Source organism: Heterocephalus glaber, unplaced genomic scaffold (genome assembly GCF_053883595.1).
Source record: "Heterocephalus glaber isolate CG9 unplaced genomic scaffold, H.glaber_assembly_v1.0 deba00000546, whole genome shotgun sequence".
Taxonomy (NCBI): domain Eukaryota; kingdom Metazoa; phylum Chordata; class Mammalia; order Rodentia; family Bathyergidae; genus Heterocephalus; species Heterocephalus glaber.
The window spans coordinates 38,685,647-38,703,712 of NW_028258147.1; the positions used below are offsets into that span (position 1 = coordinate 38,685,647).

Sequence of the window (18,066 nt, forward strand, 5' to 3'; positions counted from 1 at the left end):
CATTCCTGAGACTGCACATGTGCCTGCAGCTGTGAGGCCCAAGTTCAACCCCGCTTAGCATCAGTCTTGGCAGTGAGTGAATGCTGCAGTGAACGCCTTTTCCAAGCCTCTTAGTGCAGTAATTGTAAAAGTGTTTCTATTATCTATGGACCTGCAAATGGAAATCGTGGGTTGTGTTTTTTTAACTTTGTTGGAACTGGAAAAATTGCTCTACCTACTTCTTGTATTCATTTATACTTAATCCAATCATGTGTGGAAAAACAACTTTCTGTTTTTATCCTTGCCAGAATTTAAAACAATTTTATTGCTTTCTTTTTATTTTTACTTATTACCTGGAAAATTATACTCACTGGTTTACATTTCCATGAACTGAATGAGACCAGTCATCTTTTCATGTATTAACCAGTCACTCAGTTTTCCTTACCTGTGAATCTTCTGTTCAAAGCATTTGCCAACCTTCTGTTTAGTTATTGGTTTGCAGAATTGCATTTAGGTGCCAGTGCTATAGGAATTTCCCTATCTGTCAAGAGACAGTAAGCATTACCAGCCACTAGGACATCTCAGTACTTTCTAGCCAAGTGCCCCATTCATTCCACAGTGGAATCTGAAATGCGTGTTAGCTGTGGCCCACGACAACATTTTAATGAATTTACATGATTGATAACTCTCCAAAATATTTTACTTTTAGTTAACAGGGAATATAATACAGCTTCACTCCACACCTCTACTTTATGGACAATTTAAAAAATTACAGGAATATCAAATAGTTTCTCTAGTGTGAGAAACTGAAAGTGTAAATAAGGACTAAAAGGTATAATAAATAATATGAAATAGGAAGAAAGGGGGCAAAGGGGAGGGGGAAGTGGGAGAGGTAGGGGAAAGGAGAGAAGGGAATGGAATTAATATGAGAAAATGGAAACAAAGTCTTTGTAAATAGGGAGGGATGGAGGGGTTGAAGGGAGGGCAGGGGAAGGGGGAAAAATTAAGAACCAAGAGAGTATGTAAAGGTGCATATCTCCAGTGATGAATGTCATTATATTGTACACCTAAAATGTACCAATAAAAGGATAAAAAATTTATAGGAAAGTAAGTGGTTGCTCTAATTTTTCAGACAGCCAATACCTTGGCTTTTTTTCTAACACGGACTACTTTTCTTAGTTCACTGTCATTGCTTTTTTTTTTTTTTGCTAAAAGGAAAAACCATGGTTACACTGTACATTTACTTGTTAGTGCTTATCTAGAATTTTTGTCAAATTTGCCAGTTAGAGAATTTAAAATCTGCTAACTAGTCCCCTAACTTCATGTCCTATTGGTTAGGGTTCTTCAGAGCTTCAGAATCTATATTTAGAGTAAAGTGTCAGCTCACACAGCTATAGATGCGGAGAAGTCACACAATCCGCTGTCTGCAATCCGGAGATCAGGAAATTGCTGGTGTAATTTGAAAGCCTGAGAGCTGGACAGCTGTTGACGTTGCTGCAGCCATTTCTAAAGGGCTGAGATCAAACGTGCTGAGGAGAGGAGAGAAATCAGCACCTCCAGCTCAGCAGTCAAAGAGCGAAGTAAATCTGTATTTTTGCTCTACTGAGGTCTAGCAGATTGGATGATGATCCTTAAAATTATGTTAGTCTGCTTTATTCAGAGCATAAATTTAGTTGGGTTTTTTTTTTTAGTACTGGGGATCGAACTCGGGACCTTGTGCTTGAGAGGCAGGTGGCGGAACCACTGAGCTAAATCCCCAGCCCTCAGAGCATAAATTTAAGGCCAGTCTCTTCCAGAGACATCCTCAGAGGTTGAAATAATGTTGAATCAATATCTGAGATTCCTATTTCTCAGCCAAGTTGAATTAAAAATTAACTACTACAAAGTTCAGGACTCGTCCCATGCTCTGAAGACCTCTCCTCACCTGCAGACTTATTAACTTCTGCACCACCTACATATGTGACCCCACCGAAACTTAGTTTCCCTCTAAGCAACTAAGTTCTGTAACTCTAGCTCCTTAGAGAAAACATGTAATTTTCCTGAATAAGCTGTTTCAGTGAGTCAAAAAACAATTTTTTTAGCTGCATAGTAAACAAATCAGTAGTGTAGTTTAAACTTTAAAGAAAATATTTCCCATTGTTTACCTAAATGATACATAAACATCATAGAGAAGTAGATAAAGTATATCAAGATATAATGTGTGCCTAATTTGAGCCAACTGTTCTGCTTTTGAAAAAAGTTAGCTTCATAACCCTTTTAGTGGTTATCATTTAGGTCTTGCTGGTGACAGTTCTAGGAAATGGCAGTGCATTGGAACAGAGGGAAAGGGCCCTAAACTAGGACAGCCAAGAAATTTAGAGGCCAGGTCACTGGAAGCCTGTCACTATGGATGTTGAGATCCTCCACAAATTCCTCACCGCTGCAAGGCTTTTTGCCTTGGGATCCTCCCACTTTTGTCCTTTCCAGGCCTTCTGCAAAGTGTGCTTTCTAAATTGCAGCCCTAAACTGCAGGTACTGCAAAGGCAGGGGCATGAATCTGGACAAGAACAACTATGGTAGAATGAGGGGCTATAGTGGACATACATTTTGGCTTTGTTCTTATTTTGACACCCAACTTTCACAAATTTTTGAGGGAAAACCACCTCAAGTGTGCTTCGGGAAACTCAAACCATTTTTGAGTGCCAGTCTATACAAGGAGAGCTGCTATTTTGGTTTAGATCTAAAATGCCCCCCCCCCCCGCCACGAAGTCTCATGTGTTTATAAAGTGACTGGACCGTGAGGATGCAGACTCACCTGTGGACTGATGAGTTCAGTAGCTTAAAGTGCCCGTAGGAGAGTAGTCAATGTGGGGAGGGTGACCTGGAAGGGTATATTTTTGACCCTGGCTCCACCCTTCTCTCTCTGCATCTTGGCTGCCATGGGATGAGCAGCTTTCCTCCCCCTACTTTTCCACTACGTGTTTCTACCTTGGAGCCAGCTAACTTTAGACTGTACCCTGGTAACTGAGCCAAATAAACGTCTCCTTTTGTATGTTGTGGCTGTCAGTTATTATGTCCCAGCAAGGGGGAAGCAACTAATATAGTTGCCTTCCCAAAAGTCCACTGTGTGTACAGTGGTGAGTGCACAGTCTTGACCAGAAAGTGTTCTATGTAGGTCCACGTGGGACCGCTACATATCTGTATCCCTGGTGCATAGTCCAAGATTCTCCACTAGATCATGAACTGCAGCTGATAGGGCCAGGCCTCCCCATGGCTCCAGCAAGGCCATTGGAGATCAGAGTGGCATGTCTATTCTGATGGGTGAGCCACACACACTGAGGGCAAGATCTTGCTTGTTGTCATCAAGCATGGATGGAAGGAAGGCAACAAGTTCGCCTTCCCTAAAGAGAGGGAAGCCTTGCCTGGTAACATCCCTGCAGATAGTTAGTGCTCAAACTGCAGCCCAGTGTATTCTTCTGCTGGTGTGACATCCATAAGCTCTATGGTATTCCGATCAGCCTCAAGGAAGTACTGAATGGATCACTTTGGAAAACTGAGAGCAACACAGGTTCATGATGTGTGGATGATGTGTGGAAGCACCTGTTCCCCCAGCAGGGTCATTCTTTCCCTCTGTGTGTTTTCTTGCTTTCCCACTCACTTTAGGGTATCTTTTCTTTAGTCTCTCAGGGATTTTTTTACTCTAGGAAGAAGGTGGATGCTGGTTCAACATTCCCACCACTGACATCAGGGTGACCTTTCATTGTGCAAAAATATCAGTCCAGACAGCCAGAAGAAATCGCCACAAAATAATGAACAACTTAAGTGATTTTCCAGTAGGGAAAACTCAGTGGCAAAATAAAAATAGATAATAGGAAACAAAGAGATAGATCTTTTGCAAATGTGAAGGGGAACAAGAGGTGGAGGGAGGGAGGAGGGAGAGGAGGGGAAGGGGATGTAAAAAGAATCAAGATGAATTGTGTACATGGACCAACTCATTGTAATCACTGTATGATACAAACACGGAGTATAAAATACAATGTTTTGAAAAGTGTCTTTCTGAAACATATTAACACAAGAGCGCCTACAGAGCATCTACACTGCTGCTAGATCCTACCCAACTCCCCAGGATCCACTGGGGCAGTATCCCCCAAACACTAAGCAAGATCACCCTCCACCTCTGCAGATACTTCGTCCATTCTGTTCCTAAACCTCACCTGTCTGTGGCCACCTCTTTAGATTTGGAAGACCATAGAATCAGGGAAGGAAGAGGGAGGCCTGGGCAGCCACACAATATCCTGGAGGCTAAACTAAGTGGTAGGAAGGGCAGCCACTTCTTCACACTTCAAGGAGGGAAGGTGCTTTTGGGGACATGTGATATCTGTTCAACAAGAGCTCCAGAGGACTGGTCACTTTTAGAAGCCAAAGAGTCGATCACTGAGAGCTGTACTTAGCACTTTACATAAGCACAGCCTGAGTTACCCCAAACCCGTGCCCTCAACACAGTACACATAAAGACATCACTTTATTAGGACATTTATTGGGAACACTATTTTCAACAAAGAAGAAATTATTTTGGGAGAAGAAAGCGATCTTCCTGCAAATTCTGGTGAAGGAACTTTGCAAAGCCTCTGCTGACTTTCTAATCTTTGGTGTTCCCCATAAAGCCAGCTCTCCCTCTACCCCTGCTCTGCACACAGGATGACAGGGCGCTGGTCTTCCCTTTGGAGCTTTCTTGTGCTCTGTGTTTCATAGTAGGGCAAAGCCATTGGAAAAAGTGTTTCATCTTAGTTTTGAAACGATTTTCAAGAGGAGATGGCCCCTTCAGTGACAGAGTTGGGGAGGACTTGCTCCCATGAGTCTTTTCTAGTGTCCTATCTTGGTGAGGGCAGCTCCTCCTCCTGCACTGGTATGCATCCAGCCCTGCACTCACCCCACCAGGATCTCCTGTTTTGAGTGTCAGAGGACACATCCTCTTTTCTGCTAGAGGGAATTTCTTGTCCTGGTACTTGGATAAGACATCTTGAGGGTCCTGGGGCTTTTGCCCTCGGCGCATGTGGGTTTTTATGTTGGCCTGGGAAGCTGCTACGTCCTCAGAGGAAGCACCCTGGTCACGATGGCATAAGGTGTTGATATTCAAGTTACTGGAGGCAAGGGACACATCAGTGCGTAGGCCCCGAACCTGGCTCTGCTTCCTGCTCTCCATTTCAAACTTCAACTCTTTAAACGGCTTGTTTTTACAGCTTGATGACTTGAGGTATTGGGAAGCTGCTGTTCTTAGAGGTCTTTCAGTGGTCGGGGGAGTTTCTGGTTTACTTGTACTCACACCCCTCCCTAGTATGCCTTCTGATTTACTGGTCATCAAGATGTTACTAGGCTGTGATTGAGGAACACAGAGCTCTTGTGCTTTGAAAGTCTCCTTGGACTGGTCACATACAGAGAAATGTTCTAACTTCACTGTCGTTTTTTTCTGGAGCATTTCTGTGTCACGCCTAGAACTCATTCCCTTATCCCTTATCTCAGGTCTAGCTCCAGCCAGCCTTGTGGGAGGCCTTGGGCTTCTTCTCTTGGCTTGTAAAATCTGCTTCTGACTTGATTTGTCTACGTTGTTGTGTCCAGGGGGCAAAAAGGTCTGTGTGCCATCCTTCGCTGCCCAGATGTTCGAAGTAAGCTCATGTTTGGTAGAAGAATGTGACCGTCTCAGGCGGCCCTGTCCTTCCCTGCTCACAGGTGAGGAGACAGGGCAAGGACCATTCAAAACTGATTTAGTTGTTACCACATTTTGTGCTTGGAAAGCATTGGCACCTCCTCTAGGGGACTTGTAGACCCCTATTTTAGGATGCACCCCAGATACACTATTGTCTGATGCGGGAAAGTGGGAATCAGAAAGGGCCAGAGATGGGTCCTTTTTTGTGCTGAAGATTTCTGTGGATTTCTGGATCTTGTGCGGAAGGTCACACACCATTCCGGTATGAAAAGTCTCACTGAGCTCTTCCAACATCTTTGGTTTGCTGTTGCTGAGGGAGGAAATATTCTGAGAGGTATTCAGGTATCTACCCTTACCCACCAATGGTGCCAGATGTCTGTCTTTTATTTGTCTGGGGGATTTTTCAGGTAAAGAAGGTGTCAGATTGGTAGAATACCATGATCTCTGCACGGTGTCAGGGATGTGACCCTTACAAATTTCCTCAAATTTCTTCCCCAAATATACTTCTAAGCCTTTTGGAAGTTGTTTCTGTCTTAAACTCACCCGTGATGCGTGTGAGGTTTTCCCTGTCAGCCTCTCCAGGTGACTTTCCAGGTTTGTCTCTGAGCCACAGCCCAGAACACTTTCTGAATTCTCACCTAGGTCACTCAACAGATTATCTTTGGAGCCAATCTCTGGACTATGTTCTTGTTTCTGCCCCATTCCCTTGTCCAGAAGAAGCTTTTCTTGGTTCCTCTCATGAATGCTGGGTTTGCTCAAGTCAAAATTATCAAGATTTTTGCTGCTCTGACCCTTAAGCAAAGAAAGGCAGGAGAGCCCATGACTACCCTTTGACTCAGAGGTTACAGGACCCTGTTCCTGAGCACACACCGCTGATGGAGACTTAGGAGCTCTGTGGGCCAAGCCCCACTGGTGTGGACTGAGTTTTGTTTGAAGGTGGTACTCTGGTTTCTTCCTCAGCTCAGTGCTGAAAGTGGAATCTTTTGGAAGGGTGGGGCCTGGCATATGAGCTTTGGAGGACTGGGTGACCGACGAAAGCTTGAGAGCTGAATGACAAACATCTTCTTGAGAGTTTGGGACCACAGAAGGCAAGTCCCGTACACTTTCCTGTCCTCCCAGTAGAGCATTACATTCTAGGTTGTGTATTTCAGATACTGTGAGAGACTGCACCTCACTCTGTGTGCTATGAAAACACACTTCATGGGGTCTACTCTTGTCTAGAGGAGAATCTAGCAGGATTGGAGTTGGGGACTGAAGCTGGCCCTGTGCCTGCACAAGACTGAGATGTTGGGCTTGAGGCTGGGGCAGAATATGGGACAAGGACTGAGGTTGGTCCTCAGGCAAGAAGAGAGGAGGTGTGTGTGGAAGGACTGGGGACTCCTAGGCTTTGGAGATGTAGGAGACTTCACTGAAGGAGTCACCTGAGGTAGGGATAAGAGGATTCAGTGACTGACGGAGCAGACCCAGAAGATGGCAGAACTGGCTATAGTTTTGCTCTAAATGATCCTCCAAGTTCTTAGGACCTGCAAGCTTCTGATTGATGCGCAGCTCTTCTGGTTTGCCTTCGCTGATCCAAAGAGGAGAGGTGGGTGCAGAGTGCTGCTGATCTGCAGCTGATTCTGGCCTTTTCCCTGAAGTGGTCAGTGGGTAGTCTGCCTCATGTTGTTTTGCAAAAGATTTTGTTCCTTTTTCTTGTTCACTGCACAACAGGAAATCATCTGTCTTTTTGGTATCTCTCTCAAGGAGAGGAGGGTTATCAGATCTGAGAAACCTCGGGGATCCAGGTTTTATCTGCTGGGCTGTGCTGTGTCCCCCAAAGGAGGCTTCCGCAGAACGGAGGTCATCAGTGGACAAGTCATCAGAGCTGTCATCAAGGGACAGAGTGGCTTCTGGCTGGAAAACAGTTTCCTTTCCTTGGCTGCGATGTGGCGGGGATAGGGGGGTGGCAAGCGTCTCTGCCGGGGTTTGGTCCACTGGGAATCTGGACTCTGAGGGAGAACTGGGCTCTGGAGCCACAGAGGCACCTTGCGCTGAGGGTGAAAGTGGATCTGCTAAAGAGGTGACCTGGTTAGGTGGGAGAATGGAGGGCGGAAGCAGAGAAGGCTCAGTCAGAGGGGCTGGAGTTGGGCGCCCTGGAGAAACTGCTGGGTTGGCAGAGGTCGGAGTAAATGATGACTTTGTCATAGAAGCAGTGGGTGACGAGTGAGATACAAAGTCAGCAGCCTCTTCCGGGGATGCCCGAGAGAGCAGACGACTGACCGCAGCTGTTGTTGTATTACACACTTCACAGAGGGGGTCTGCACACAGCAGTTGTCTGAAGTGTGTGATGTCATGGTGCTGGCCTGGGAAGCTTCAGGAGACAGAAAGTACAAGGTTGTAGCCAGGACCAGTGCGTGGAAGGGAAGGCCTGCTGTCCTGGTTGGGGTGGGGCCACCTGACACCTCCTACCCCTTCCCACTGCCCCACAGCCAGGACTTTACAAAGCCCTCCGTAGCTCCTCCCCAGGGCTGCATTCCCATACCCGTTGCTGGGGCTGCCCTGCCCATGACCACCACAGGCTACTCTGTTTCTCTGGGATGCATAAGACACCTAGGAAAAGGGATCAGGAAAGAAGGGATGTGAAGAGTCACCTTGTCAGAATAGAAAGCTACTTTCTTTTGCATCTCCCTGGCAAGTTCTCTGATATGGCAAATGAGAACAGTGAATTATATTTAATGAAAATAGAAACAAGAATTATATAGAAGTTCCTTTATGGGGCACACTTAGATTGTGAAAGTCTGGAAGCCCTAGGAATCAATGGACAAGGTCAAATGATCAAGCATGATATTGAGATGGTTTGTGTGTATACAAGGCTTCATTTATTAAGTTTTCACATGCATGTGATGTGCCTGATGATTACATGAGCACAGAAGCCTACAATTTCCTCAAAGATAAGTCTGAGCATCCAGGAATAAAGTATACAGTATCAAGGCAGAAGTTCTGCCTCCAAAGCGACCAACAGTCCTTGAACATCTCACATGACACCTGTCGGGCAACTCCCACTGCCCAGGTGTGCCATTTCTTCATGCCCAGGGGGGCAAGGCAGGCCTCTGAGAAGTGTCTGAGGTCTAATTGCCTTCCTGGGAGCCTCTCCTGTAGGAGTTTGAGCTCCGAGGTAAACCCCCGTGTCTAGCAACTGTTATCTGCAGAAGTCATGGAGCTGGGACCATGTGGAAGGGACAAAAGGGTGTCACCTTTGGAGTGCTCATATCAAACAGGAAAAAGCTTAACTTCAAATAATCTACCTCTCTTTCTCTTCTTGACTTCTCCCTGCTGCTGAGAACAATAGAATGAGGGCTTGGGACTAATTTCTATTGCTTCTGTTTCTAGTGAACTCAGACTTCCATTATCCAAGCATAATATGATTTACTGTTCAATTAATAGGGATTTTTTTTCCTTTTGTCATCTTTTAAAGGTAATCAAATTTCAATTTTCTTCTTAGAAAAGCTAAAAAGAGGGTTTTGTCTCTGAGATCCATAGTCAGAAGTCCTCTGTTCAAGGGAGAATTTGGGGGCCACAGTCACATCTGCACTCCCAGTAGACCCTGTGTCTGGCTCTAGGCTCTGCTCAGAAGATCCCAAGGATCACCATTGCTCTCCTGGTCAGCCCAACAGGGAGGAAGGCTCAGGGAAGGACACCTGACATGGAAACGGGACTCACAGTTGAGTTCAGTTCTTCTCTGTCAGAGAACACACAGCCTGTAACTGAGCCAGTCGGGACCAGGAGAGCCTTATTTGGTATTGTATCCTGAGCTCTCTACTGCTGACTTCCCTGTGCGACATGTAACTCTGGTGTTTCCCTGTGAGTATCTTGTCACGAGAAAAGGTTGACAAGATTTGCTCTGTATGATCACCCTGCAAGTATACAGAGTCAGCTGTCATACTTTATTCAGGTTCCTCCTGTCAGGTTTAAAAAAATCTCAAAATCTCACACCTTACCTATCTCCCTACATCTCTGTTTCCACCCTCTGGATTGTTTCTGCAGTCCCCTAAGCTGTCTCCTGCTATCTCATGATTTTCTTCAACCATAAGGCCATTTTTCTGACATCCATGTCCAGCACTCTTACATGGGCTCCTTGCCGAGGCAGAGCCTCCAGACCAGGCAATGTCTCCTTTTGGCTCTGATGGAGCAGTGAACCCACCCGGAGGACAGAATCTGCCAAGAGCTGCCCTTCCTCCTTTCTGACACACAGCCCTGGCTGAGGCTTCACTTAACAACTTTGTCCTGATGGAGAGGAGGAGTCACAGACATCTGTAGGTCACAGGCTCTGCCTTTAAGGGGCTCATGCTGAGGGTGCTGCAGAGGTAAGACCCACACAGTTCAGCAACTGCATACTCACAGAGGAGAGGCCAGGCCCCTCAGCTCTTGCTCACGGCTAAGCAATCTGTGGAACAGAGCAGAGCTGTGGGTTGTTACTGCTGCTGTAGCACGTACCTCATCCTTGGCTCCCCTGCCTGTCTCCCCAGCTTTCTAATACAAATTAGTGATTCTTTGAAAAGATGGTCTAAGGTCAGTGGTTCTCTTTTCAAACAGCGTCATTGGCTAGGTGTCCTTACATGCATATGTGCCTAGAGTTAAAAAGCCACAGGAAGTTTCAATAATAAAGCTTTCCCCCAAATGTTAATAAGATCCCTATTCAGAACTTGGTAGAAGTGCCTTCAGAATCTAAAGAAACAAGAGTACTAGTCAGCCATAAGAAAGGATAAACTCAAGACATTTATAGCTAAATGGATTCACCTTGAAGCTATACTCCGAAGTGAAATAAATTGGACATGTGTAAATATTGCATTATTTCTCTGGTGTAAGAAACAAAGTGTAAATAGATGGGCTAGGGATGTAGCTCAGTGGTGCTGCCGCCTTCCTCCCAATTGGAAGGTCTTGAGTTCAATCCCCGGTACTAAAAAAAAAAAAAGTGTAAATAGGGACCAACATGTATAATAGATACTGTGAAATAGGAAAAAAATGTTCAAAGGGGAATAGGAACTAGGGAAGGGAAGGGGAAAGAAAGGAAAGAAGAGGAAAAAAATGAGAAAAGAAGGAAAAAATGGAAACAGGGCTTTTGTAAATGGGGAGGAAAAGAGGGGTTGGAGGGAGGGGAGGGGAATGGGGAAAAATGAAGAATCAAGATATCTCATGTACTGGTAAAAATTCCCTAAGATGAATGTGATCATTATATGTATCTAAATTTTACCAGTAAAATTAAAATTTAAAAAAAGAAAAGAATTTAAAGCAGCAAGAGGCTAAAGGCACCACATATTTTTGTACCACCAGCAATAAACTCCTCGGATAGTAAGTGCCAGGACTTCTTAGCACTGATGCTCCTGCACTGACATCAGTTATACATAATTCATCTTTTTGTCCCATTTAGAAAGCACAGTACTTCCAGGGATCTTAGTGGATTATCACAAGCACACTGAGGTAAGTGGGGCAGGTACTGCTGGGTCCACCTTCTAATGAGTAAAACCCAAATTAAGAAAGGACAAGGGACTACTTTAACCACACGATAAATAAGTTGCAGAGCCCTAACTAATACATCCCCTTTAATTTCAATACTTCCATCATAAAAAAACCTAATAAATGATTTCTTAAAATAAAAATTATACCCTGGTTCTAAAATTAAGGCAGTTGGGCAGCTAAAAATATTCACTTTATCCCACAAATGATAGCAAATTTGAAAAGTAAAGAAAATTTATGTTTAATACTCTATCACTGCTCAGTGAGTTTCCCTTTCTACTCTCAGGACCAATGTCTAGTTTTTCTTCTGTCTCTCACTTAAAACCTGCCTTCCAGAACTGTGGACTCCCTATGACTTCCAGGAAAGTATAAATGAATGATAATAAAGTCTGAAGGAGCTCCCTCCCAGGAACATAGCCCACACGCCCATATTTCCTAACCAGGAATCCCCCTCACCGGCACGGCAGGGGACGATGGGGTGTGGCCGAGGAGGTTTCTGGCTAGATGGGGGCTCCTCTCTTCACCCAGGAGTTCTCCCCAGGTGACCTGCATCACCGCACAGAAGCCTAGTCCTGATTCGCTCACTGCCTTTGCTCATATTATCTCCAAAGAGATACGTATTTCCAAAAGCTCTGCTACAGCTGTAACACTGCGATGTGAAGATGCTCAGTGTGAGTGAATCCTTAGTATAGGATTCTCTTCTGTTCTCATCTTCCGAGGAATGCCCCTCAATTTTCTCTCACTCTCCTCCTGGCCATTGTCTCTGGGACAAATCAAAGGAGGCAGCAGTTTACAGGATACCCCCAAATCTGAAGATCTGATTTGGAGGCAAAATCCTTTAAAATCCCATTGAAAAACAGTAGCTGTGAGAAGTCCTTGATACATTCACACAGCATACCTTTATTCATCTCTCCTGAATAGCATTTCAAGTACTGCAGAAATGCCAACAAAGTATGACATTGCCTCTATGCCAGATCGCATGTAATTCAGAAAGTAATACCTCAAACAGCTATTATACAGTATGATGCAAACTCTAAAAGAAGCAGAAATAATACACAATAGGAATTTAGAGAAAGGAGCAAGTAATTACTCCTTCTCCTGGCTCCACCCTTCTAATAGTCTTACTGTTAGAGCAGTATTGGGTTCACAGCAAAATTAAGTGGAAAGTGCTGAGTTCCCATATACGACCTCCCATGCCTGCACAGCCTGTTCATATTAACACTCCAATCAAGGTGGTACATCTGCTAACAAGCAAAGGGGTTGACGGCACATCAGTGCCACTCCAAGACCATGGTGTACATTAGGGTTTGTTTCTGATGTTCTACATTCTGTGGGTATTTTGTAGTTGTTTTGCTCTGTTATTTCAGTGCTTGGAACTGAACCTGGGGCCTCAAGCATATAATAATATGTATCCACTGTTATATTATCATGCAGAAAAGTCTCACCGCCCTGAAAATCCTGTTTGCCCCGCCGAATCATCCCTCCCTCCAAATCATCCCTCCCTCCAAATCATCCCCTGATCCTACCTTTTCCAGAATGCCATAGAGTTGGCATTAAATAGTATTACCCCTTTCAGTTGGTATCTTTCACTTAGTAGTATGTATGTGAGTTCATTGTTTGATAGCTTACTTCTTTTAAAAGTTGAGTACTCTCCCATTGTCTAGATATATCACAGTTTATTTTCCATTTCCCTACTGAAGGACATTTTGACAATCATGAATAAAGCTACAAGCTTTCTTTAAAATTTCTTTTTATTGAGAGATAATTCACTTACTATGCAACTCACTGGTTGAAAGTGTGTAATTTAATAACTTTTAGCATATTCTCAGTGCTGTGCATCCAGCAGCACAATTTTAGAACATTTTTAGCACATCAAAAAGAAACTATTCTAATTAGCCCTTGAATCTTTGTCTTCTTCCCTAGTGCTAGTTTACTACTTATCTACTTTCTGTCTCTGATTTGTTATCTTTACACATTTCATATTAATGAAATAATCTAAAATGTGCACTTTGTGTCTAGATTCTTTCTCTTAGTATGATATTATCAGTGCTCATCCATTTACCAATATTTCTCATTATGGCCAATAAAATTCCATTGCACGGACTTATCACATTTTATTTAATGCATGGATTAACTGATAAACATTTGGGTTTACACAGTTTGCCTATTATGAATAATCTTACTATGAACATTTGTGTTCATGTTTTTGTGCGGACATATGTTTTTATTTCTTGTTTACTAATTTTTACAATAACTTAAAGTCACACTTTGTCTAGGCCTGTTTCTCTTTGAAGTTTCTGGAGCATATTCATATTATAATCACTATGAATGAGAAGACTGGAGCCTAAATGTACTTTTTAAAACATATCAGTGGAGCACTATGTGATGCTTAGTACATGTACACATTATATAATATTTAAATCAGGTCACACATACTCAATTCTGATGACATTTATCATTTCTTCACTATGAAAATTTACAAAATATTATCAACTACTTTTTTGAAACATACATCACTATTATCTATGGTCACTGGACCTTACAATAGAACAACAGAGCTTCTTGCTCCTATTAAGTGACCTTTTAATCAAATATTTGGGAACATCAATTTGACCTTGCGCTAGCACTGTCAAAATAAGCCCTTGAATCAGTAGGAACAACAGTAATGCATACTGCTTAACATTTAAGAATCACAAACCGTTACTCCTTAAAGGTTCAATTCTTAGAAAGTCAGAAAAGGATGTGGGAAAGGGAGGTGTAAACCAGGCAGAGAGAACATGAGCAAGCCCGTAGGACCTATAAGCATAACTGCCTGGTCACACTAAAGCACAGGATACAGTGCCTGAGGATAACAGTATTAAAAAATAGCTTGAAAATGGGAGCCCAACTTTGAGGGACTTTGAGTGAGAGTTTAAGAAGATTGAATGCTCTATGGAGAGCAGTGGGAAGACAAAGTTTTCCAAACCTGCATCTGTGATTTGGAAAAATAACTGGAAAGTCCCCAGGCCCCGGCCCCCACAGCTTAGCCCCGCAGGTGTCTACAGCTCACCCCCACCCCCTCCCCGAGCCTCCAGGCTGTGCCGCTACCTGGTTCCACACTACAGAGGCACAGGGGGTCATAAAGGCCATTGTCCTGAGCTCCAGAAGATAGAGTAGAAGTGAACAACAGAAAGAGGGCCTCTCTCAGGCTCCGTGATGAAAACTGAAGCCCACTGGAAAAGTGAAGAGAATCTCTGCAATAAAGGCACACCAGACCACCATAGTTGGTAAGGTGGAGGGATCATCACCTCCCATCAGAACCTGGACTATCTTCAGGGGATGGGCAGCTGGAACCTGCAGTAGACCCTTGCAGAGTTCAACCCTGCAGGAGGACAGGGAGCTCAGCTTGGGACTTGTAGCCAGAAATCTGCCTGAATCTCACGGGTCTGTGACTGGCTTGCTGAGACTCTGACTTATGTCTGCACACTGCTGCCCACGTTGTCTATTGTGACAGCAGAGACATACCCTGAAGAAGGCCCTTCATTTTTATTTTTTATTTTCAAAAAATTTTTTGCTCTTATTTTTAATTTTTAATTTTTATTTTTTTCTACTCTGTTCAAATTTTTATTTTTCTCTACTTCTTTTTTTCTTTCTTTTCTCTTTCCTTTCTCTCTCTATCTCACTTTTTCTCTCATTGTCCCACATTGTTCTTCATCTCCATTTTTGTTCCTCTTCTGGCCCTAATTTGGATTTCTTCATTATTTTTCTCTTCTTCTCTTTTTCCTTCTCTCGAATGTCATTACTTTTAAAGGAAAGTAAATACAGTTTCTAGCCTCCTTATTGCTGTTAGGTTGTTCTGTTTTCATCTTTGTTCTTTCAATCTGTCTTTTCCTCTTGTCTTCAACACTTTCTCGAGTTTGCGTGATCTTACTGTGTCCTCTGGCCTCACTGCTAATCCTTCTCCATCCTTCTACCTATCTAACTCTGCCTCCCCAAATCCTTCTAACTCCCCATCCTGAAGGGTAAAGTTGCTATATTGAAGAGTTTATTCAATATAAACATATATTGGGCTGGTCCTCAATTTTGATTTAATTCTCACAGTTAAAGGTGACAGATTAATAACTACCACAAAATTTCTAAGCTGTGCTTGATGGTACGATATTGCTGATTGTATCACTTGGACTAAAGTGTTGTGATTGATCTAATCAGTTGACCATCCTGGTATAATGAAAATGAGATAGCCTCAGAGTCATTAGACACTCAAAACCTAAAGACCAGCTATATCTGGAAGACACCTCTGAGAAGCAATCATTCCATAAGGGTTCTAAATACAAGCAACAAAGATAATTACAATAAGCAATTTTGAAGTATCAATCCAGGAATTAAACCAAGGACAGTACCAAAAACAAAAATGAGAAGACATTTAAGTGAGGCACAAACTCAGAATTTTACCCCACGAAAGGCAAATTCTGGGGGAAATGAGGTGGAAAAGTCTGATAATAAACCACCTGGACAGCCTGAACTGATAGCACAGGAAGTAACAAAAAAGAAGAATGAGGCTCTAGAAAAATTCAAAACAGAAATAATTTCTCAGATAAATAGAGAGATGGTGACCAGAGTGAAAGACATGATTAGAGCCTCTAGAACAGAAACAGATGAAAAAAAATAAAGGAACTCAGAACCATGCTGGAAGCCACGAATAGCCACCATAAGAAAGAAATGGAATCCATGAAACAGATTCAAACCAATATCCAGGAAATTAAAAACTCCATGGAAAGTATGTACAGCAGATTAAGGGAAGCTGAAGATAGAATATCAGATATAGAAGATAGGATTGTGGTTAGTGACCATGAAAACAGAGATTTCTTAAAAGTAGTAAGGACCACAAGAAATCAATCCAGCAGCTGCTAGATGATGCAAACAAGAATAACATAAGACTGATAGAAGTCCACAAAAAAGCAGGAGAAAGTACAATTGACATAAAAAAACTGTTCACAGAAGTAATAGTAGAAAACTTCCCAGACAGAGGTAGAGAATTGGACATACAGATAAGTGAGGCATATAGAACTCCAACTAGCCACAATGAAAAAAAAAACCTACAACTAGATATATAATAGTCAAGATCCCAGAAACCCCAACAGAAGGACAAAATCCTTATGAAAAAAAAAAATCTACAACTAGACATATAATAGTCAAGATCTCAGAAACCCCAACAGAAGGACAAAATCCTACAAGCAGTTAGAGAAAAGAAACAAAGCACCTACAAAGGAAGGCCCATCAGAATCACAGCACACTTCTCAGTGCAAACCCTCAAGTCAAGGAGAGCCTGGAGTGAAGTATTTCAAGCCCTAAAAGGAAATAACTTCCAACCTAGACTGTTGTATCCTGAAAACTTACCTTAGAAAATCGATGGGGAAATTAGATACTCCCATGACAAAGAACACCTGAGAAATGTCATGAACACCAAACCAGCATTCCAAACAATTCTAAACAATATCCTAGAAAAAGACAATAAAGGTCAGAACTCCATGAGGCCCAACAGAGGGAAGCCACCAGACAAGGCAAGAAACTAAAGGGAAAGGGGGAAAAATAAAAAATAAAAGAGCCAACAACAGTAAAATATCATGACAAGGATGAGTCAATGTCTATCAATGATAACCATCAATGTTAATGGCCTCAATTTACAGATCAAAAGAAATAGACTGGCAGAATGGATTAAGAAGCAAAATCCAGCAATATGCTGTATAAAAGAAACACATCTATCTCAAAAAGACATTCATAAACTGAAAGTAAAAGGATGGAAAACAGTTCTCCATGTGACAGGAACCTGGAACAAAGCAGGGGTAGCAATCTTATTTGCAGACAAAGTAGATTTCAAACCAAAACTAATTAAGAGAGACAAAGATGGTCACTACATCCTTGTGAAGGGAACAATCTAAGAGGAAGAGATGAAAATCATAAATTTATACGTACCAAATTCAAATGCCCCCAACTATACAAAACAAATATTAATGGACATGAAAAACCAAATAAGCACTAATACCATTGTAGTGGGGGACCTCAACACCCCACGATCACAGATAGACACATCACCTAGACAAAAAATTAACAATGAAATTCTAGAAGTGAACCAAGCTATTGAACAAATGGACTTAATTGATGTTTACAGAGTGTTCTACCCCACAAAATCAGAATATACATTCTTTTCGGCTGCACACAGGTCATTCTCCAAAATAGACCACATGCTAGCTCATAGGACATGTATAGGTAAATGTAAAAGAACTGACGTTACCCCCTGTATATTATCAGACCATAGTGCAATAAAATTGGAGATTAATAGCATAAGAAACTGTAAAAGCCCCACAAACACATGGAAATTGAATAACACTCTCCTGAACAACCAATGCGTTACAGAGGAAATTAAAGAAGAAATTAGACAGTTTCTGCAAGTAAATGATAACTCAAGTACAATGTACAGGAATCTATGGGACACAATGAAAGCAATTCTAGGAGGGAAATTCATAGCAGTGAATGCCTATATTAGGACAACAGAGAGCTCAAATAAACAACCTAATGCTGAACCTCAAGCTCCTAGAAAAACAAGACCATGACAAACCCAAAGCTTGTATAAGAGAGGAAATTATAATGAGTAGAGCAGAAATCAATGCAATGGAGACTAAGAGAATGATAGAAAAAATGAATGAATCAAAGCGTTGGATTTTTGAAAGAATAAATAAAATCAATAAACCTTTAGCTAACCTTGTCAAAAAAAGGAAAGAAGGCAGACAACGCAGCGGCGAGGTCCGCGAGGCAGGCGAGTGCCGCAGTGGCAGCGGCGGGGCCTCGCGCGGCAGGGCGGCCTGGACTTTGCCCTCCCTTCGGTTCCCTGGAAGCAGGCAGCGGCCCGCGCGGGAGAGGTAGTAGCAGAGGCG

At 42.8% G+C, this 18,066-nt stretch overlaps 2 protein-coding genes across 5 annotated transcripts in view; both read right to left on the reverse strand.

Annotated features, from left to right (window-relative positions):
- The window catches only part of Frmd3 (FERM domain containing 3), a 293,817-nt gene that overhangs the window by 2,669 nt on the left and 273,082 nt on the right, over positions 1–18,066 (reverse strand). The window lies entirely within an intron of this gene.
- Positions 1,155–18,064, reverse strand: LOC147829693 (spermatogenesis-associated protein 31D1-like). The gene has a single exon (XM_087204755.1). The coding sequence runs from the start codon at positions 6,665–6,667 to the stop codon at positions 4,598–4,600; it is 2,070 nt and encodes a 689-aa protein (XP_087060881.1). The 5' UTR covers positions 6,668–18,064; the 3' UTR covers positions 1,155–4,597.